Source organism: Nipponia nippon, unplaced genomic scaffold, assembly GCF_047370975.1.
Source record: "Nipponia nippon isolate SJK-2023a ecotype South Korea unplaced genomic scaffold, ASM4737097v1 scaffold_3, whole genome shotgun sequence".
In the NCBI taxonomy this organism is placed as follows: Eukaryota; Metazoa; Chordata; class Aves; order Pelecaniformes; family Threskiornithidae; genus Nipponia; species Nipponia nippon.
Window position 1 is genome coordinate 65077473 of NW_028262347.1, and position 21792 is coordinate 65099264.

General features: G+C 41.2%; 1 protein-coding gene across 6 annotated transcripts in view; it reads left to right on the top strand.

Annotated features, from left to right (window-relative positions):
- Positions 1-21792, top strand: part of DGKI (diacylglycerol kinase iota) — a 227515-nt gene that overhangs the window by 165563 nt on the left and 40160 nt on the right. For all 6 annotated transcript variants that reach the window (XM_087765034.1, XM_087765035.1, XM_087765040.1 and 3 more), the window contains 3 exons: positions 922-962; positions 2477-2604; positions 3184-3309. In XM_087765034.1, the coding sequence (XP_087621160.1) occupies positions 922-962; positions 2477-2604; positions 3184-3309 (295 nt within the window). The remainder of the gene's footprint in view (positions 1-921; positions 963-2476; positions 2605-3183; positions 3310-21792) is intronic.

The following is a 21792-nucleotide window of genomic DNA, read 5'->3' on the forward strand; positions in this document are numbered from 1 at the left end:
GAAATTTTTATTGTTCTAAACAAAAACAATTTCTCCTTGGCAATTTCTAATCACTCTTCCTTGTTTTTCATGAGGGAAATTGATAAAAAACGTATTGAGAATCTGTTTGGTTTTTGAAGAAAGCTGGGTGGGTAGATGCATTCAGTTTTTGTCTTTAGGGATTTGATATTCCCTTGCAGTGCCAAAACCTACAATGCTCCATCACTGTGCTCTTGTGTCAAAACTCCAGAATGAACGCATCTGATTTCACTGGCCAAACTAAATGCAAAGCAGAAACAAAAAAAAAAAATTTGCATCTGATGAAGCACATTGTAGGTAATAAAATACTTCTGGGTTTAGTAATAGAAATTATTTGGCAGTGACAAGATTCGTATTAGGTGCTTTATTTAGAGAATCTCCCCTATTTTCATGTGTTTTTCATGAGTAGCATAAATTTTCCTTGAGCGTACTGATAATTCAGGGTGAATATCTGTAGCCGTGCATTTGATTTACAAAGAGCTCCCAAGCATGTTATTGTTCTTTAGATTCAAAATTTAAATTAATCCTATTAGACCCATCAATTTCATTATATGCTTGCTATACTCGTATCAGAACAATGCAGCTTTTTCTGTCACATATTTTAATGTAATCAATTCTTCTTATAAGCCTGAAATCCATTTTATATGTTTTTGAGTATTTATTTCAAGTTAATAATTTCAGTGAATATTGTTTCATTAAGCCTCACCTTTAAATTCACCGTTTAATGGGATAGGAATATGGACATAATGAATGAATCAGTTTATGTTCTTGTGAGATCACTGTAGCTTCACTGACACAGAGGTTGTTTTACGTGGTAGTGATGTTAGCTCAGCCAATCTTGTCCACTCAGTTCTGCTCAGACCATTTTCTTCACTGCGACTCTGTTGTTTCTCTGTCTTGCAGCAACTTCTGCTGATCGTTTTTACCGCATTGACAGATCTCAGGTAAATCTTTATTTGGTTACCACTTCTATAAATTTTTTTTAAAAGCTTGTCAAATGCAGCTTAAAATGAATTATCTGGCATTCCGCCTGTGTAATCTAAAATGCTACTGATGTCTCATGAAAAGTAGAGAAAAAATTCTGGGCCATTTTTTACTTGATGTAATTCACATAGTTTCACTGAAGTTTTATATCTGCTTACCATCTGCCCTTCTGTTTACTACCAATCTGATGTACAGATCAGAATTTTCTATATTTGTCATCCTTATCAAATCTTACTAAGGACATCTGTGTGGCACCAGAGTATTTGAGTTTATCTTTTCACTGATGCTTTTAGTCACCAGAAGTCTTGATCCTGTGTGTGTGAAATGGAATAGCTATGGAGATTAAGGTGATGTTACAAGTTGAGAATTATGAACAGAGCTGTATCAAATATTCCCAAGGAACCCCAAAAGAGTGTCTAGCTCCATTGGATTCAAACCTGTGGTATAGATTTGACAATCTGAATATATTTTCTAAAAGACAGTTTGAAAATTTTACAGAGCTTTTGATGTTTCTGATTTGTAGCCAGAACAAGCCAATTAGTGGCTCAGCATTAAGTGCAAACTGTGGATTTCACACAGTGGTCATTTGTACCTGGTCCTCCTGAGAACTGTGTAAGCTGTTTCTGAATCACATGAACATATGACTGTTTCCTAGCAAAAGCAGCTGGTGGTTTAGTTCAAGCAGAAGGAGCTGTGGCTTTAGTTCAGAGGTCTCAGGTTCAGTGTCTGCACATAGCCACCATGGGACTTCTTTGCACACAGTCATATAAATGTTTTGATGAAGTTGTACTTGAACGTTTGGAAAGCAAGGGTGAAGAAGATGCTGCTATAGGTTAAACTGGGCAACGTGACTCTGTTTGGCTTATTCTGCATTTCTTTAATACTTTGTACAAATGGTCATCTTTCCTTCCTACTCCTTTGTCCTTTGTTTCTGCGGGGAAAAGGTCAATACTGTGTGATCATCCCAGCGCACAAATGGTGGGAAGTTTCCTGCCCGTTCACCTATGTAGACAGGCCTACTCACACTTGGAGTTTTTTGAAGGACAATGAGCCTTCAGTATCAATAACAAAAAAGAGGGAGTGAGAAAGAGAGCTTTGGTAACAGAGATGTGAAACCAGAATGTACAAGCAATGGAGGACTGGGAGAGTACCCCCAAACAATGAAAATTTCTGTCAGCCATCATCAGAGGGCAGACCTTAAGTGTTGGTCCTCATTGCGAAATGCAAACCTCGGCTTTTTGGGTAGACCTCCAGTTTTCAACTTGGCTTGAAATCAATGAAGTATTTATTGGTGACTTCAGTGGCATTGGCTTTAGTGTGTGTGTATGTGTGTGCACTTAAATAAATACACAGAGTCCCATGAATGCTCTTCAGAGACCCTGATGTGCACCCAGCTTTCCTATAGCCAGCTGGGTGCTCTGAGAGACCAGTGATGATGCAGGTTCGTTATTTGTTCCTTGTATCACTCCAACAGGAACATTTGCACTTTGTGACGGAAATTTCGCAGGACGAGATTTTTATTCTGGACCCAGAGCTGGTAATGTCACAGCAGGTGGGGACGCCACCAGGAATGCCTGATCTGGTAGTGGAGCAGGCCTCTGGGTGAGTGGTGCTGGGATCTACCTTTCAGCAGCCCTATTAGAGTTGGGCATCTCTTTCCTGGTCCCTTTTTTTGAAGTACTGGGAGATGTGAGAGGGCAAATCTTAGGTGGGGAGCTGGGGACAGGATCAGATGCAGCCATGGTAATGACAGAAGGACAGTGGAATAACATCTATTCCATTAGGTATCCTGGAGCACACAGCAGGGCTAATGGACTTTGGCACCTTTCAACCTCCTCACACCCCCTGACTGTATCTGCCCCGCCATAAAGCTGTATCAATTGAGTTACAAACGCCTTCTCTGCATGGTCAGGGCTCTGATGCTGCTGTATAAGACCTGAAGCCCTTTGTGCCTAAGAATGATGGTTAAGTGTCTCTGTTGCTTCTCATCCTCTGGGCAGACCAGAAATGCTCCTATTCATCTTTAGGAACAGTCTCATACTCATAGTGAATTAAGCTATTTTAGCTTGCTATGGGCTGAAAAATGATGGGAACCCGTAAGCGTAAGACAGTTTCAAAGTGGAGCACATGAGATAATTTTTTGAGGGGTGAATGCCTTTCTCTTCTTTCTTCCCTCCCTAGAATATCAGATCGGTGGAACCCTGCGGTTCGAAAGAGGATGCTGAGCGACAGCGGCCTCGGCAAGATTTCCCCACACTACGAGGTACCTGACAAACAAAAGGACGCCAGCCAGACACGTATGCTGCAGTAAGAGCCCTCTGCATTTCTCTGCTTGATGATGCACTGTCACCATCACCACAGACAGCTCCTAGTGGCTCCTTTAAGCTTAGTGAATTGTGCTGACATGCTGAAATTACAGAAGTCCTTTTGCTTCTTCTGTTTCTTCCTCTTTCTCCATTATTATATGTTCTTGCCTTTGTTTTTTCCTCTGTGGCACCCTGCACTCTTAATAAACCTAGATCCAAGTTTCCAAAAGTAAATACATTATTTTGGATGCCTGAAGTTCCAGCTAAGGGAACCTTCACGGCAACTGGTTATGGGAAAGACTGACGCACTCGCCCTTAAGGTAGCTGTGATGCAATGTGATAAAGCAGAAACCTCTATAATCGCTCTCACTTTCAAAGACGTAGGCAATAGTTTCCATATAATCTAGAACCACAGATACCATTGTTGGTGTAGGATGACTAAACAGTGGTTTTGTTGCTGATAATTCCCCCACGTAAGAGATTTCTACCACTGCAATCCTGTTTGACATGTTCAGATTTGTGTAAAAGCATCTCTTATTCTTCTTGCCTATTTTAGAAGTGATTCTCAGCTTTTTGGTCCTTTTGCTTTAGAAAAAACTGCAAAACCTGTAGTAGATCCATAATAGCTACCAAAGTTCAGATGGGAAGCACCTGTCTGAACTCAGTCGCTGGCTTTGGAAAATCCTAGTGTTTTGGGGTTGTTTTTTCCCCTCAAGTACGTAATGTTTAATTGTGTACATCAATTCTGCATTATGTTTCTAGTTCTACTGCATCTGGATCCCTATGGACAAGTTTTAAAACTTAGTATAGAAAAATTAGAAATAGTGACCATGTGGTCTTTGTTTCAGTTTCTGTCTTGGATATGTGTGGAAGGGGGCTGCAAGTTGCCTGCCAAGTACAGCTCCAGGGCAGATGCAGTGTGGATGGGAGGCTGTGTAGCCATGTGGCTACAGACTGGAAACTTTCCAGCAAACTGGAAACTGCTGGCAGGAGAAGGAGATGTCATAGTAAGAAAGGATGATCTGGGTAGCGCTGCCAGGAAACACTCACCTGGTTTTCTCCCATGTACCCTGAGAGATTCTGGATCAGTTCTTGTTTTTATGCTCTTTGCAATGTGAAGGGTGGTGAATTCAGGTTCAGTTTTCCACAGAATGGAATGGCAAGGCCTGAAATTTGCAGCTGGCAAAGCTGGGAGAAAAATGATGCTTAGAAACTTTTAGACAGTGTGGAGAGATGGTGACAACATGTGGACTAGCTTCTAATTGATAAGAAGAATGATTTTGTTTACATCAGCGTGACTGGAAATGTTAGCTGAAACAATTATGTTTTGGTAGATATATTAATTACAAGAAAAGTCAGTAGCACTGCTCAGAGTAAAGTGTACCTGTCACTGCCTAGTATTAGGAATTATTTTCTTTACAGCTTCTCTAAACTTTAATTGGTTTTGGCTGAAATTTTTCATGGTAAGACTCAGTCTTTGACTGATTCTTTCTCTTTTTCTTTAGTTAAAACTTTAACAATTAACAAAAGAGTCAGTTGTTTCTGAAGACAAGATTTATGGGAAATGTGCTGCTTTAAATTACCTTCTTTAAAATAAAGAAATCCAGCAGTTGTTTCCTGAGATGTTTTAGTACTGGTAGTGGGATGACCTTCATTGGAATGAAGTTTTGGAGGCTTGACATTTAATAAAGTGTCACCATAATACCAAGGAGATGCCTTTTACTGTCTGGAGAAAAGTTTGCCCTGCAAACCCCCGAGTTTGCCCTGCTGATGAGGTTGTTCGTGCACTTTGGGGACACCTCAGATTAAAGAGCTTTGCTTTCAGAAGCTTCTGTCTGCACATGCTCACGGAGGAGTTATGCCCCTCTGTGCTTAAACCTCAGCCTGCCCACTGGGCTGAGGGAAAGGGGGCTGCGCTGCTCACCAGCTGATCTCCAGTAGCAAGGAGAAAAGGGAAGCAGCAGTCATGGTCAAATGGAGATGGGTCAGGAAAAGATGGATGAAGGAACAGGGAAGAGAGGTTGCAAGAGCCAAAGGAGTAGAAACAAAAAGGGATTGCGTGCAGGAACTTGGGGAGCAGGATTAGGGGATGGGAGCTGGCAATTAGGAGCACAGGGGACATACAGGGAAATCAGAATGGGAATAACGGAAAGGAGGAGGACATGGGGTGCAGATAGGTAAGAGGTGAGTGGGACAGGTTAGGGCCATGGGGGAAAGACTCTGTGGCTGTTTCTCTCCAGAATCTGGAGTTCTGGGCTGATGCAGATTATTCATTATACCGGTGGGCAAGCTCTGAAGTATGTTTAGACACTGCCTCGTTTGCTGCCAAGCTGGAAGGTGTATAGGAAATGAGGTGGGGGATTGTAGTGGAGAAAGCAAGGTATTATTACAGTTAGGACAGTTGAATGCTGCTCTGGAGGACTGGCTTCTACCCTCAATTTCCCTGACAGAATTTCTGAATGATGCAGATTTACAACAAGCTTTTCACAAATGGCCAGTAACAACGGGCTCTTCATTTTGTGCACATCCACTGTGAAGTAGGATGGCTTCCTGGGAGGCCATTACAAGGAGACTTTGAAAGCAAGTGAAGGGCTGGAAACTGAGAAATAGGCTTTCTGTGTGCCTCAGGTTGTATTACTAAAATTAATGGAAAGTTTGTGCCTTCCTTCCTTCTGACTCTCATTTGCCCAGCTGCAGAATACAGATAATACTGCAACCTCAACTTAGAGGAGCACAGTGAGGGTAAATTTCATGGTCACAAGAAACTTTGATACTATGGGGAGACTCTGTCAGAGATGCTTAGGAGAAAATTAATCATTTTACATTCTGTGCGCAGTTTTGGTAGTGTGGAATAAATAAATCCTGAGGCTGTGCACTGCATATACAAAATACAAAAGGATATCAAGCAGATCTCTACTTAAACACTGAGGCAGGAGTCCAGCAGAAGAAAGTAGCAGGTGCCAATGTGATTAAAGGGTGTCAAAATGCTTGAGTGCAACAGGGCTGGAGTATGATGCTCAGATGACATGAGCTCTGGCATTTCTAAGCTTCTGGATGCTTGACTTTGCAACCTAAAAAATCTTTCTAACCTGGCACTTTAAAGAAAAACTTAGAAAGCACTATTATATTTTGGCAGCTGAAGTAGCTCATAGGTTCTTTACAGAGATTTGTCCCTTCAGAAATTATTTTTCAAATAAAACTTACGGAAAGGATTTTAGCAAAATTCCCAAAAAGCAATAGGGCACAGCATAGAAGGGAAAATTCCTCCTGTACATGGAGTTCTCATGGATCTTTTAAGTCATCAGTGTCCAGTGTTTTACATCTAGTCTGAAATACTGTACAGTGCTTCCAGCTCAAAATGCAATATCCTATAGCCTCTCACTAGGGCAAGTGACAGGGGACTTGCTGTGAGAGAAAGTGTCATCAGTGACCCGCTGCGGCTGTTTTTTCAATGGTCATTTTTCCCAGATGTTAGGAGCAGATTAGACCACAGCTGGTCATATTATGGCTGCAGGCTGCTTAGAGTGTCTCTGTCATCGCTATATATACATATATATGCGTATGTATGTATACATAGATATATATAACCTCTTTAAGATGAAGTAATTATTTCTGAGAAGTGAGGAGTGTAGCTAAGAAGACAAAGTATGCAAATAGAGAGATCCCTTACATTACTTCAGTCAATGAAAGTAGATAAAAGAATATGTGATCGAAAAATAATTATGATGTTTGATGTTGCTTTTGGTCACAAGCTGTTGGGGTAAAGCGTAATTTGAATGCAATGGTTTTGAGGCAGGGGTCTTTCTGAGAGAAAATTATTTATGCTTTAGTTTTTAATTAAGTGAGCTTCATGTTAGTTAATTTTCAGGTGGCTTTTGGTTGATGGTATTTCATATTTTTCTCCCTTTCTGATGGCTCTTTGATGTGTGACCGATGTGTGGAGTGGGCAGGACATGAAACAGCAGGGACAGGACAGTAGGCAGGAGCTGGGGCAGATCGTAGCTTAATAGGAACATCAAATTAGTGTGAACTGTGCATACAAAAAACAACGGGAAGATAATTACTTGGACTGTTGGTGCTTGATCTTGAAAAAAGCTAAGTATTCTGGGCTGACTCCACTGAAACATGTAATTGGACTCTTCCTTTGAACATGAATGCGTTCATCATCCTGATTTATCCTGTGATCAAATGGTGCAGTGAGATGGGGATCACTATTCCCTCATAGCCTGCTGTAAGCATTCATTGTTGGCCATGTATTTCTCTTCCTAGTTAAGTGTTTGTCACCCTGTTATGTGATGAGAGCTGGAAAATTAAATAAAATAAAACCCACAACAGCATACAAAGAGAAAAAAAGTGACTGTACCTTGATAGAGGTTTAATCTACATCTTTTAATTGAAGTCATTAATTTTCCCATTGTTTGGGGCAGTAACAGTTCTAGCATCTGTCCAGCTGTGATAGTAATGTGTTTCCAAAGCTGCTAGATGCATTGTATGAATCGAGTGCATGGCTCGTGAAGGGTGGGTGAAGGTTGGCCAGAATGCCATCTGGTCCTATCAGGGAGAGGAAGAAAAAAAATGCCTGTAGGGGCTGGAAGGTGGCTGCAGCCCTTTACACTAAGTAGACATTAATTAGCTAGTAATACCACCCAGGCACTGCTTTATGAGGCAATAATAACCTAGTTACTGAGAGGAAAGAAGAAAAAGGCTGAATGCCAAATGTTTTAACTCAGCCACAAGAATCAGATCATTGCCCAGCAAATAGTGTGAGAGTACAGATGTTACAAGGTGGTTTGAGGGTTTTTTTTTAGGAGGAATCTTTGTGTGGTAAAAGGTGAGAAGAGCATGAGGGATGCAAGTTTGCATGTAGAAAGGAGAAGGAATGCTCATCTAGTGAATGTTAAGAAAATATAAAGAGGTCACTCTTAGGATTTAAACATGCTAGGCAGGAGCTCCCTAGTGATAGTGAACCTTTAAAATTTTGAAGGTTGGTGAAGACTTGAAAAATTCTAGTGTTTCCCCAAAACTCTTGCATTGGAAAACTCAGCATCAGCTCTTTAACAGGCAGAGTAGTCTGCCCTGGTGTGTTTTGATAGTAAAATCTGAATTAGTTTTCTTGTTCAGATTTAGTGCAAGCTGCATTTACAAGATTAAGCCACAAGAGTGAAGTGCTTATGTTTTAACCAGCTATTTGTACACCTGTACAAATTACTTTCCATTGTTTAAAATCCCAGATGTGGCTCCATGAGTACTGACTGCTTTCAAACAAATCTTATTTGAGTGAAGGCATAAATCACCATCTCACCTTCACTGTACACTCCTGTGTAGTCCTTATAATAGAATTAGAGCATAACAAAATGCAGTGTCTGTTTATGCTAGACTTTCCCTTTTCTTTCTCTTCTGTTGTCTTAGATGCTTTTAAAATAGCTTGTACAGTGCCACCTTACTACCTTAAAGTGGAGCACGAGAAAGGTTTGCCTAAAGCAGTTCTCCACCTCTCACTAGGAAAGTGATATTATAAAGGAGGGGGTGTTAGTGAAAAGAAAGATGTGGACTCAAAGAAGAGGAAAAGTGGTGTAAAGAGAACTGCGAATGATTCAGGGAAAGGTAAATGTGGGTTAAATAGGGAAAGTAGTTTGAAGAAAGCAAAAAAAAAAAAATTATAAGAATATAGCAAATGGATAAGATACTGTTTTGAGGGAAAGCAAGTTCCCTGAATGAGACTGAGTGGGGGAAAAAGTGATGCATCTCAGTGTGGGGTCTGGTCCTGTATTTTGAAAGCTCTCACTGTTGTCAGCGTGCTGCAGTCACAATACTTAAAATCTTGTGCACATTCCAGATAGAAGCTACAATTTATCCACCATTAGGAAATCTTCTCTTCAGTTGGTGCTGTAAATCTTTGCCTACCCCTATTTCTGGAGACTTTCTTGACAAAGAAGGCACCTGTTAATTTTTTTACACTCTAGTGCCCAGATAATGAATTTCATGTACTTTATGTTCCTGTTACGAATATTAATTCTCTCCATATACTTCAAGATTTTAGCTGCCTTTGTTATTTTTTGAGATTTTCAGTGGGAAAAAAGGAATTATTATTGGTTTCCTTTGGAATTCTACCTTGAAGATACGTGCCTGCGGTTCTGAAAAGATATATTTCTGTCCTTTCTCATTCCCTTAAAAACTTACAATATAACAATGAAAATCTAGCAGAATTTTGGCACTGCTTGAATAATTTGTCTTGAAGCTTCATTTCTTGCCATCCAGAAAAAAAATTCAGCCTGACAAACAATAGGAAGGCTCTTAAAAATGGTGGAACTTGGCTGACAAAAAGGAGTGTGTTTTCTCTGCTAGATCCCTATGTTTTTAAAATCAAACCTTCCAGAAATAGTTTGAATCTCTTATTTTCTCTGTACAGTCAGTTCAGTACAGAGCTACTCAAAAACAGGATAGTTATTTTTATTTTGTGGTAAAATCATTGAATACAAGAACAATCTGGAGACTGTAGCACTGCAGACAGAAATATTTCCCAGTGAAATTCATATTCTTTCCAGATTGACAGCAAAGAAAAATTCTGTTTAGTGCCCAGTGCTGCTTTGCAGCCTGTGGGATTTCAAGTTTCTTTAAGGACAGCTACTGCTGCTGGTATCTCTTACCATTTGGAAGCTAATTTGAGTGTCCAGCTTTTCCAGTTTTTCTAGAAGAAGTTTTCTTTTTCCTTTTGGAGATGCTTATACAGCAACCTCAAGTACAGCTGTAGATACAGAATGTATATGAATTTGTCAAATGGTTTGTCATGAAACTGGAAATAAGACTTTTACCTGGACAAACATTAATTCACAAGTTAGTTTTGAGTGTCTCCCACATTGTCACTTAATCCATGTCCACTTTCCCCAAGCAATGCCTCTAGTTCTAGTGATGTTCATCCCTGTCATAGTCAGGAGAAGGGACTCCTGGACATGTCTGATTAGTAGACACACCTTCACTCAACTGAAGAAAAAAGGAACACAGTTTAGAGAAGAAAACAATTCTAAAATTCCAGGGGATGGAAAATAATGTTGGCACCAAAATATCTTCTCAAAGACTGACCTGCATGAGATGTTTTTGGTATATCCTGAGGGTATCATGTACAGCCTGTGTAGATGAGGTAAACACGAGAACAGACGTTCTCAACTCAGGATTCAAGGGGCTTTGCATTACTTCAGCCATGTTGGTACCATCTCAGGGATGGTTCTGGGCATGGGAAGATCCTGGCATTTTGCTCTGATGTCTGAAGATATGGAAGCAGGACTAGGGAAAGTGTTACCACATACAGTCCCTGCTGTGTCAGGGGATGAGCCATGGCTCTGTGGTGATTGCACCCACCAGACCTGAGGGATCTTTGCAAAAAGCGAGGATCAGATGGTTCTGGAAACAGTTGAACATGAACTTTCAGCAACTTCTGGTGTTGCCTTTAAGTGATTGAATACATGGAAAACCTTATTTAATCACTTTTCCCCCTGTTAATTCGTAGAATTTTTATGTCACTACTGCCAAAGTCTGGCCTTATCTACAGAAAACTGGGGTGTAGAAAAATCATGGTTTTTACTTATTAAAATCTCTGCAAGTCATTAGTATTTTGTACTTACACATGCTTCTGGCAACCCCTTTCCCAGTAATACTGAGCTTTAAGACATCGTCTTTTGCTTCTGCTCTTGTTAACTGTAATTGGAAATAGAAGAAATCAGAATTTAGTTTAGATTTGCATGTGTATGGCCTTATTTGTGTATGTGACTGCAATGCAAATAGTGTTTGTTTTCTTCCAGAATTAAGTCTCCAGCCTTTGCTGTTGAGGTGCTGAATTGCTAAGGGGTTTTAATAACAGTAGGTACATCTGATGAGGTGGATTTGTGTTTCTGCCCCTTCAATATATGGTGGAAATAGAGTACATCCTGTACTGCATCCTGTAGGATGTTGTTTTTTTTCTCATCAGTACTTATTACCAAATAATTTTATTATTCAGAATGTAGCTCCCCAGAGTGGATTGGGTGGGATTTTAGCTTCCTCTTTTCCCACCCACTTGCCCCCAAGCCCTCAAAATGAGGGCTCTTAATGATTTTTGTAGCATCTCAACACCTCGTGTGCAGCTGAGGAAATTCACCCTGCTGACAAATTATTTTGGCAGACAGTGACATGCAAAACACTCCCACACACCATGAGACTACAAATTGGCTTCTTTAGAGAGATCTTGCTTCTTAACTGGCATCCCGCTTTCCAAGGGAAATGCAAGCAGTCCAGCTCTCCTCTTTTCCTTGGGGTAATTTCAAGAACGTGCTTGACAAAGGGACCTGCCTACCTCAATGTTGAAAAAGTCAACTACCACCTAGCTTGAAAATGCTTTCTGAATAGTTCCAGTAGATAAGGGGATGAAAAAGAGTTTTCCAAGTGGAATGTAAGTTTTTTTGTTAGAGTGTGTTTAAAAGATGAAATTGGTGTTGACAGAGTATGGATAGCTTGGTGCCTTGGTTTTCTTTAAGTTGTTTACCATAACAGCTATAAATCTGCTTTCCGCTCTCTGGCTGATAGCCAAGGCAGAAGTAATAGAGTTCGTTCTTTTTTTTCTTTTCTTGTTACAACTCATTCTTTTTCCTTTTTTTCCTTTTGCTTCCATCCTTGCTTGCTTACTTTAGCCCCTGGATTGAGAAGCAGAATCTGCACTGACAAGTAAAGCACCTCTGCAGCAAAGAAGGCAGGGGAACATATCAAGACAGTCACTTCTTGTACCCTTGCTTTCTGTTTGGCTGGGTAAAAGAAAATGACATCTGATAATTTGATCTTTAGGGCCTACTGCTTTCCTGCAAGCATCAGGCATGTGGTAACTGCACTTGGCAAGAGAAGGGCAGAAGAGAGAGTGGAGCCAACAACGCCACTGCAGAATGTGAATATTCCTCTCTTCAGCTTTATGGAGTGGAAATAGCAGGCTCATGGCCCCCAGTGACATTAAAGGCACTGGAAGAGGGGCTAGCTGGGTTTATTAGTGTAATATAGGATGATTGACAGCCTGTATTCTTCTGGGCTTGCTTTAAGCACTGTTATAAACATAGCGTGAATATCTTCCAGCACGGCAGGCTTCCAGTCCAATAAAAGTTGGAAAAGAAGTGAAGCTTGTAGTTTTAGGTAATATGTATGTCTGTGTGTACTTGTTACTTATTTGTAAGAGTTGAAGGAAGAAAAAAAAAAAAAAATGCCAAAACCACCGTGGTCCTAGTTTTCTGAGCATTGCACAGGAATAGCAAGTCTGTGTCCATGTGCTCTGTCCGTGCCATAAGGAGCTGCCATCTGCTCGGAGAGGAGACTGGTTCTTAATGTGCTCTCAGTCAGTACAAAGCTGTCTTATCAAAGCTGAAACTAATAAGCTTCTGGGCACGGGTACGAAACACAGTCCTGTACATATGTAACACACACATTGGAATACATAGTGCGTCCAAGTTTTTACACTAGGACATCTCATAATATGCTGTATTTATTGATAGCCCGTTCATATTCCTAAATTCTGGTTTAACAGGCTTGCAAAGAGAATAGAAATGTAGTTTGGTAAAATAACTGCTCTAGATTATTACACAGAAGTACTACTTTGCCTGAGTTGAAAATGTTAAACTCAAAAAAGTCAAACCTTTGCTAACTTTCTCTAATTCCTCAGATATCTGCATGTTCGGATTTCAGCTGTGGCTGGAAACTGGAAAGTGTCAAAATACCGTGTAACAAAAAGCTAGAGACAAAGCATAGTCATGTGAAAATAAATCATCTTTTGAGGTTTGCAATTTAGTGTTTTAGACCCACAAAGTTCAGAGTGTTTGGATGAGCCTGGGAGCAATATTTTGACATGAGCCTTCACTTGACTCCTTGAACGAAAAGTGAGGTTTTTCACTAGGGCTGCTTGAAAAATATATTGGTGAGCTGTTTTTGCTTGGTGGAGGTATGCATGAAAGGTTTATTTCTTCTAGAAAATGTTGCTTGAAACAGAAAGCACCTGTGAATGTGGGCTGGGTTTAGTGTGCTTGGGTTGGGGAGAGATTCTCCAGTTCACCTGGGAACTGCTGAGGGACCGGGAGCACGTTCCCCAGGCTGTGCGTCTTGGCATGGCTGCTCTGCAGGGAGCTGCCCTTGCCCTTTCGTGTCTAGGGTGCCTGTCCTAGTCCCCTGGCTGTGAACTCATATGTCAGGGTGTAGAAGGTGCTGTCTCTTCTTAAAATGCCTGCCAAATGATTTCTCAGGTGAGAGGAGGAACTTCTGAAAGCTTAAAAGCATTCAAATGGGGAGGGAGAAAAGTTGTCCCTGATTGCCTGCTGCTCCTCTACGCTGGGAAAGGAGCACTAAAACCTACAGCTTTGTCTTGGTAGCTGAGACTGAGCGAGCATTTAAGCAGTTCTGGCACAGAGGTGTGTGCATGGGAGGGAAATACATGAGGAGTGGGGCTGTAACACGTAGCCTTGCTGAGGTTCCTGGCAGTGTTGATGCCCATGGGCAAGCAGGGACAGATGGACCTGGCTAAATTATGCCAAAAGCCGAAATCAGAGAGCCAGAGGTGGATTGGAGCCAGTGTAACCCTGACTCCTAGATTCTTGTTTCTGTGCCAGGCATCTAAAAGTGCAGCAGAAAACCATATCTGAATCTCCCATTGCAAGTTTTATTCTCCATTAATTACTCTATAGCAGGAGTGTAAAGGGCTCAGCAATTCTGCTGAGGTGATTTTTTTTTTTTTTTTTTTTAAAGATGGCAAGCAAGTGAGGGTTGCTTAGTGCTTAGCACTTGTGAAAATCAGGCCACATATTTATGAAGATAATTGCAAGAATCTGTTTCTGAGGGATTCCTTTGTTCCAATCTCTCTTCTCCCAAAACCACTAAAGGCTATTTATCAGGAGTCACTGTTTTGCTTTGTGGTAACAAATGTGCCACTTCGGGTAGCTTCTAGATTCTTTAGAAACACAGACTGGCCTAAGATTATTTGGGTGGTGCCTCGAGATACCAAGCAGCTGATGTGCTTCATCTCCATCTAGCCTGAGGGCCAAGTGGGGATGTGACTTCTGAATCAGAGTAGACCTGATGTGTTTGCTGTCATGGCTTTGCAGTTACCAAAATCATTCCTTTCTCTGGGTTAAATAAAAATCTAAAGTCATAGAAAAATAACCTCTGGGTTAACCTTTTTCTGGAAAAACTGAAAGTACACAGATCTGTTGTTGAGGAAACAGGACAGATGATTTGTTACCTGATTGCGCCTAACATCTTTTTTTGCTTTTCATGTAGAATGTTAAGGCAGTGTGTACGCCCAGCCCCATTAGTGCCTGTCCCAGGTCTTTTTAATAAACAGCTGTTTCAAACAGCATCCAGTCCTTTGACATCCAGTCTGTTGTTTCGCCAAAGTATTACATGGTGTGGCTAGATCTTGCTTTATTTCTTTTAGGGTTAGAGCCACATCTGCTACTGCCTTTCTTTTGCCTTTTGCCCCCCAAATTCATCAAGCAATTGACAGGTAGGTCAGTAAGGATTCTGGAGATTTAATGCAAATCTGGAAATGGAAGAATAGCATTTCAAAGATCAGGCCCTCTTCAAAATGAATGTTTTACATTCCCCTGAGATACTTTGGTATCATGTGGTGATAAGAGAAAGAGAGGCCACGTATTTAAAAAAAAAAAACAAACACCACCAACACACTAAGCCATGATCACCCTACAGTGATCCTGCTGGTCATTTGGAAATACCTTCTTTTTCAAGGAAATAACAAGTTAGCTTTCTTAGGTCATGTTTTGACCTTGATTCCAAAGTAGAGCTATCTTTTTCAAGATGAACATGTTAGAACTCTCTCTCTTCTTTTTCTTCTTTTTTAAATCAAGGTTAAACATGTTTGGGTTTACATCTAATTTTGCAATAAAATCTTTTATTCCCTTGTTAAGCAGCAATTCCCAGGCAACTCCTCTGGGTGTCAGTACAACTTCAGGTATAGCTGCACTGCCGTGTTCCAAGTCCTAATTCAAAGCATTCTACACTGCACAGAGAAATGGTAAGAGATAAAAAGTTAGATGGTAATAAGAAAAGATATGGAACAATATAAGGGACACAGCCATTTCTGTTACACAGCAAGGAATACATCTGAGATGCCCTTGTTTTCCTAGGAGGCCCCAAGCTACATTCCTGTATGTTGGACTGCTTGTGAACAGCCTGAGGCAATGGTTTATTGTGCAGGTAGAGATTGAGGCTGCAGAAGGAAGTTACAGAGGCGCTAGAAAAAGTACTGATCTTTGCCTTTAGCAGAATTAGAGGAAATTAAGCTCTCCAGATTGTTGTTACAGGTTAACTGGACATGTCTGAATGGATTTCTGCAAAATATAATAAATAACTTGAATGGAATTTTTTAGATTCAGGGAGCATTGGTGGTCAGCATTTTCCCACGTGTGTGAGACAGTATGGCCATTGTCTATAAGAAATATGAGAGGAAAGAATGACAGGAAAGCTGGGATAGTAAAAGCAGAAAGCTTTGCAGAGAGACTCATAAAATTGCAGAAAAATTCAGGTTGGGAAGGACCTCTGAAAGTCACCTAATCCAAACTCCTGTTCAAAATAGGTCCAGTTAGATGAAGTTGTTCAGAGCCTTGTCCAGATGAGTTTTGAATATCTGAAAAGCTGGAGATTCAATAGTCTCTCTGTACAACCTGTTTCCCTGTTTGGTCATCCACATGGTGAAAAAGTGTTTCCTAATATCCAATCTGAATTTCTCATGTCCCAGCTTGTGACTGTTGCACCTTCTCCTCCTCTTCCTTCAAGCAGACTCTGGTTCTGTCTTCTTTTATACCTTCCCGTTAGGTAGCTGAGGGCAGCAACAAGATTTTCCCTGAGCCTCCTCTTACTGAATGAACCCAGCTCCCTCAGCCTCTTCTCATATGTCTCTCTTCATATGCTCTCACCATCTCCGTGGCTCTTTGAGGAACTCAGTCCAGTTGTTTGTGAATGTCAGTCTTGTTCTCAAGTCTCACAAGTACTGAGCAGAGGGTAAAAATCACTTCCATCTACCTTATGGTTGTGCAAATACAGCTCGGTATGCCATTGGCCTTTGCTGTCACAGGGAACTCTGCTGACTGACATTCAATTTGTGCTCTGCTAACACACTGCATCCTTTTCTGCAAAGCTGTTTTCCAGGTGGTAGGCCCCCAGCCGGTCTTGTTGCAGGGGTTTATTCCTCCTGAGGTGCAGGACTTTGCATTTGCTTTTGTTGAACTTGCTGGGTTGCTGCTAGCCCACTTCTCCAGCCTGTCAAGGTCACTCTGAATTGGGCATGTATAGGGTCAAAGTGGAAGTGTGGGGAAGCTCTCGGTAATTCTTCGGCTTTTATTTTTCATGAAGTGCCATGGCAGAAAATGGTGATGCCCAGGCTGAGCATTACCCTTAACTCTTATTGGGTGCCTACAGGTAGGAGATGCTGAGGGATCAGGAAAAAAAAAAAAGCAGTTCTGCCTTTCTGTCAGTAAAACACAAGGCACTGTCTGCAGCTGGGGCTGCAGGGGACTCACCAGTCCCAGAGGTGTTGATACAGAGTGCTGAATGAGGGGGTTTCCTCGCTTTTATTTTAGAAATACTTTATGTGCTAAAATTTTTCTTCTATTACAATCAGAGAATATATGAATAAATCCCAACAGAGATGCCACTTTCAGTTCTGCAGAGATGTACACACAAAATGAGAAGGAATGGGTTTAATCCGAAAGCTCTTTCCCTCCCCTGGTCACAGGCAGCTATTGTCAGACTGAATTAGAAAGTTTGCAGAAATGCATTGCTTAAGCAGGGGAAAAGGGGAATGGTCATAAAAACCAGCAGAATTACTGCACACAGATTGTTATTTGGCCTTTAAATTGTAAATGGCTGGTTTTAAATAGGTCTGGTGCAGATGGTTTCTGCTACAGGTTTATTGATTAAAATAGCTGCTTTACATCAGCTCCGGGTTTGTTTCTCTAGAGGCTTTTGTCTTCATGAATAATGTACCCATTTTCTGAAATTTTGTTAGAATTCATCTGTTGGAGGCTGGCTGTAATTCTCTAGGTTCCTAAGCCTCAGTAGACTAGGCTCAAAATTGTGACAGTCTCTGCTCTTCCCTCCTTAGAAATGAGTGTTCCCTCTTCCACCCTGCCAGTGCTGAATAAACCTAGTGCTTGCATGTTGGAGAGTGCACTTGGAAACAGCTGTGAGTGTTTGGCTGTTTGGGGAAGGTTTGTATGATACTGAAGGCTGTCTTGGCTATACTGAGGATTAGATTTTTGCCAGCAATTGATCCAAAGCCTGTACGAGTGAGTGGAAAAATTCCAGTGAGCTTTGGATCAGACCATTAACTCTGAGACACAGTCCTGTTTTAGGTGGGCATGTCTCATGTTTTCAGTATCGTTAAGTCTTCCAATTTGCTGGAAGTGTCTAGTGAATGTATAAGTAGGAGCTTTTTACATTATTATTCAGACTATTTTATGCATTTCTAAATATGTGTACCTCATTTCTTGAGAGATCCTTGTGCATCTTGTGTTAAGCACAAAAGGTACGGCTTTGCTTGCATAAGGAATGGTGGAACAGGCAATGCGCAGCTTCCCCTTGCAGACTGAGGCTTGCAAGTGCTGTTATCTCTTCTGAGTAGAGTTTGCCACTGTGCAACAGGAGGAGAACACTACTGCAGAGCCTATAGTGAAAGAAGGGGTATGAACAGCATGGAAAGCAAACAGAGGTGATAACATAGTTTCCCTTGTCCTCCCTTCTGATCCCCTTCCCTATTGTCATAGTAATATTTGTCTTCCCTTTAAATGGTCACTACAGCAATAGGTCTTCATAAAGCATCTGTCAAATCAGGGCAGGGGAAAAGTCAGATTAATGTCTTTGGTGAAAATATTTTAAATTGGGCTTCCCTTTTATAATTATGCATGGGAAAAGAGTTGGTGGCAGAGGTAATTTAGTTTAATTAGCCAATCATAGACAATGTGGCCTGTCTTTACTCTCTTGGGAGCAGGGCAGGGGGATGATGAGCCTTTCTACAATTTTGCACCAAGATAAAACCAGAAACAAGTACCAGTTAATATGAAAAACAAGCGATTCCATTCTGAAATGGCCACGAACAGGATATTGCAGTGCCTGAACCTTCTGAAGGTTTTGGGGGGTTGATTTGTTTTGTTTAACCAAATTAAAATCTCTTCAAGATTTCATTTGGCAAAGTGTTTTGGCCCAGGTGGGACCACAGATCTTGACAGCATATTAGTTCTTCTGAAGTATCTCTGACTTGTCTCTTTTTTTTTTTTTTTTTTTTTTTTTAAAGGCATAGAGGTTGTGGGAATGATAACTAGCTTCTTTATGACAGTCAAACACCCAGCTAGAATCACACTCTGAAGGCAGCTGACAGGCGCTAGATAGACGTGTGGATGTTAGCAGCTGCGAATCCTCCCTTCTCAGGACACCCGTCTGGTGACCAGTGCTGCCATAGTATATCCCTCACACTTCTGACAGATCTGAGAGAAAGATGTGTGACCGGAAATATGAGCATCCACTGGATTTTTTTGCTGTCAGGAAAGCCCCCTGTGGCTGTGGAGTGAGTGTATGTGGTTTAGAGCAGGTCATTAGACTTTCTTTCTTTCCTCCCTTAGAGCCTATCATAAGCATGGAGTAGACCAGACAACGCATAAAATGCCCAACATTATTAGTGTGGACTTTCCAGCAGTCTCACTTCCTTACATTATAGTTACAAGCAAGACTCCCCTTGGTGTAGTTAGGCCAGTATTTGAATGCTTTGGAAAACCTCCCCCCTGCTAAAACACATGGGCTGAAATTGTAGGAGAATGGTGAAAGTCCTCTCCACTCTTTGCCAAAATACTTTGTCAGGAGTGGAACAAAGGAAGCCTGGTTTATTGTGGTTGAGCCTTTGGTATCTCCAATGGTGGAAGTTCTCATTGAGGCTTTCCTGTGGCTGAGATATTCAAAACCTCTCTTTGTGGCTCCGCAGCTATGTCAGAAAATTTGAGCTTATGCTATTGTGTTTCCTTGTGAAAGCAGGAATTGGCTCTCCAACCCCCCTGTTAATGACGGGTGAAATGAGCCAGCAAGCTCCAACTTTATTAGGGTGAGGCAGAGAGGTGCATACATACACATCAAGATGCTGCGATTATATAAACCTTATTTTCTCAGGATATTGGGCTACACAGTTCCAAAAGATGCTTGATGAAGCCTTTCAAATGAAAACACTGCTGGTAGCAACAGTAGTACCTGTTAGACTTCTTACTGTTCAGCCACTGTGTTCAAGGCATGCAACAAAGGTACATGGCAGTAGTATTTTGAAAAATACATACTAATTTTGGGCACACTAAATATGCAGAAACATATTTTTCATCCCTCCCTTCAATATTTCTCTTGAGAAGGCAGTGGTATTGTAATAGTGTCTCTCCTGTTGTTGATGCTTTAAGGAATTAATGGCATGTGTTTTACCAGGCATAAAGAAGAGCCAAATTATAGGATAATCTGTACTGTTTATTTTATTGTTTCACATAAAGATCTGAAAGGTGATGAAACTGTGCAATTAAGAAACAAAACAAAGGAATAAATTCTACTGATGCTGTGGGATACTGCATTAGCAATGGGTGGAGAGTCAGGTTACGTGAGCTAAGGAACCTGGCATGAGTCCTGCATATAAAAATATTTTTAAGTACCTAAAAATTTGCACCTCTTGATATGGCCCATTCTGCATTGTTTAACCTTGTAGGAAACACTGTGTGTTGAGTTTTGACCTTCAGAAGGGTTTCTGCTGAGGGTTGTGGAGGAAGGCCTGTAACTAACTGGTCAAAGCAGTGGGATGGAGTCCTAGTGATGCCTGCTAATCCTCTGGGTTACCTGCATTCCTACTGTATTTCCACAGACATGGCTGAAGTGCGAGGGCAGAGCTGGCCTTGTTGGCAGCAGAGCAGGATACATGCCTAGGATGTTCAGCAGCAATCAGAGGATTTAATGGGAGCAGAGGATTAATTAATTCTGATCCATAAAGACACATTGGCTTCTTGCACAGTCAGAATCTTAATTAGGCAATCACATTTTTTCCTTTCACAGTGACCATTGCTCCAGCTGTGCTGTAACTCTTTCCTCTTTTTCTTTTAAATCTCTCTCTTTTTTAAAAATAAAAATTTGCATACCTCATTAGGAAAGTTTTCTTCTTTTCTTTCCATCTTTCCTGTTTGCATCTACATATTTGCATATCTGCTTTTAATCCCTCAACCCTCATTTTCAGACCCCTGTTATGGAATGAGATCATGACTCCTTCCTCAGCTCCTTTATTCCTCTAAATCCAGGGTTTCTAACTCTTTTTTTCCCACCCTCCAACCCCCAGCCCCTGCTGACTCAGTTAAATACACATGTGCTCTTTTCCTCTTTGTTCCTTCTTTTCCCTTCACCCCTCTGTGGCTGCTTTTCTTATGTCAGCTTTGATCTGTTTGCTGGCAACACTAACATTTTTAAATCTTTAGTAATTTGTTATTTTTTGTACCTTAGTGTGAAATTAAATATATCTTGGAAAGGAAGCATGAGTTGTCCTGTTCACTGCAGGATCAAACTCCTTGTTACCTGGGTGGGAAGGCTATATATACAGTTGAAAAATCTTTGTTGGGGAAGTGCTGAGGCAGTGGTCCAATCCACTCTGTGCTGTCAATCTGGTCTAAATAACCAAGGCGCATCCCAGATTTGGCTGTACAGTTAGCCCCAGTTTTGCTAAGCCAAGCTACCGCAGCAAAGGGAAAAGTGGACGGTCAATACTTTACACCTCTTTATGTTCCGTTGTTGTGGGTGCTGACCAAAATGATGCAGAGTGTGATCCTGAGTGATGGGAGGTGTGACACAGATCTCTGGATTTCAGTGGGCCCTTCTGTACGTCAGCAGGGTCACTGAGAGGTCCCTCATATTTTATAACCCCTCCCTCTCTTGGGGTATTATCAGAGGCTTAAGCCACTGGTTAGGGTATCCTGCAACTCTTGTGTTGCTGCTCTTATGTTGCTTTTCAGTATACTTACATGTGTCCAGACCTTTGGTTTTTTTTGTTTTGTTTTTGGTCTGTTTATGTTGCTTTTGTGAAGATGGCATGAACTAATATTAATTACAACTAGTGTTTTATGCTCTCCACCATATTGACTCGTGGTAAGGAAAATGGCCACTTTAATGACTGCAAGTTCCTCCGAAGCTATAATTTCCTCAACCACTCCTAGCTGTGAGGTTTCCTCCTGGCCCACACTTAATTATGGTCCCTTCAACAATCTCTGAAGGATCAGGACTTTCTGAACAGTAATGTCAGCTATTTCCAGCAATGAGAGTGGTAGATAAGTTCTTTGCCAAGTACCTACAGAAACTCCTGGCATGAGTGCTTAACAGTGCAGCTGCCAGCTGCCTTATGGACATGACTCCATAGAGCCACTCTGGTCTGCAGAACCTGCCCTCGGTCTCTGCCCTTTTCTGCTCTTTTCTTGTC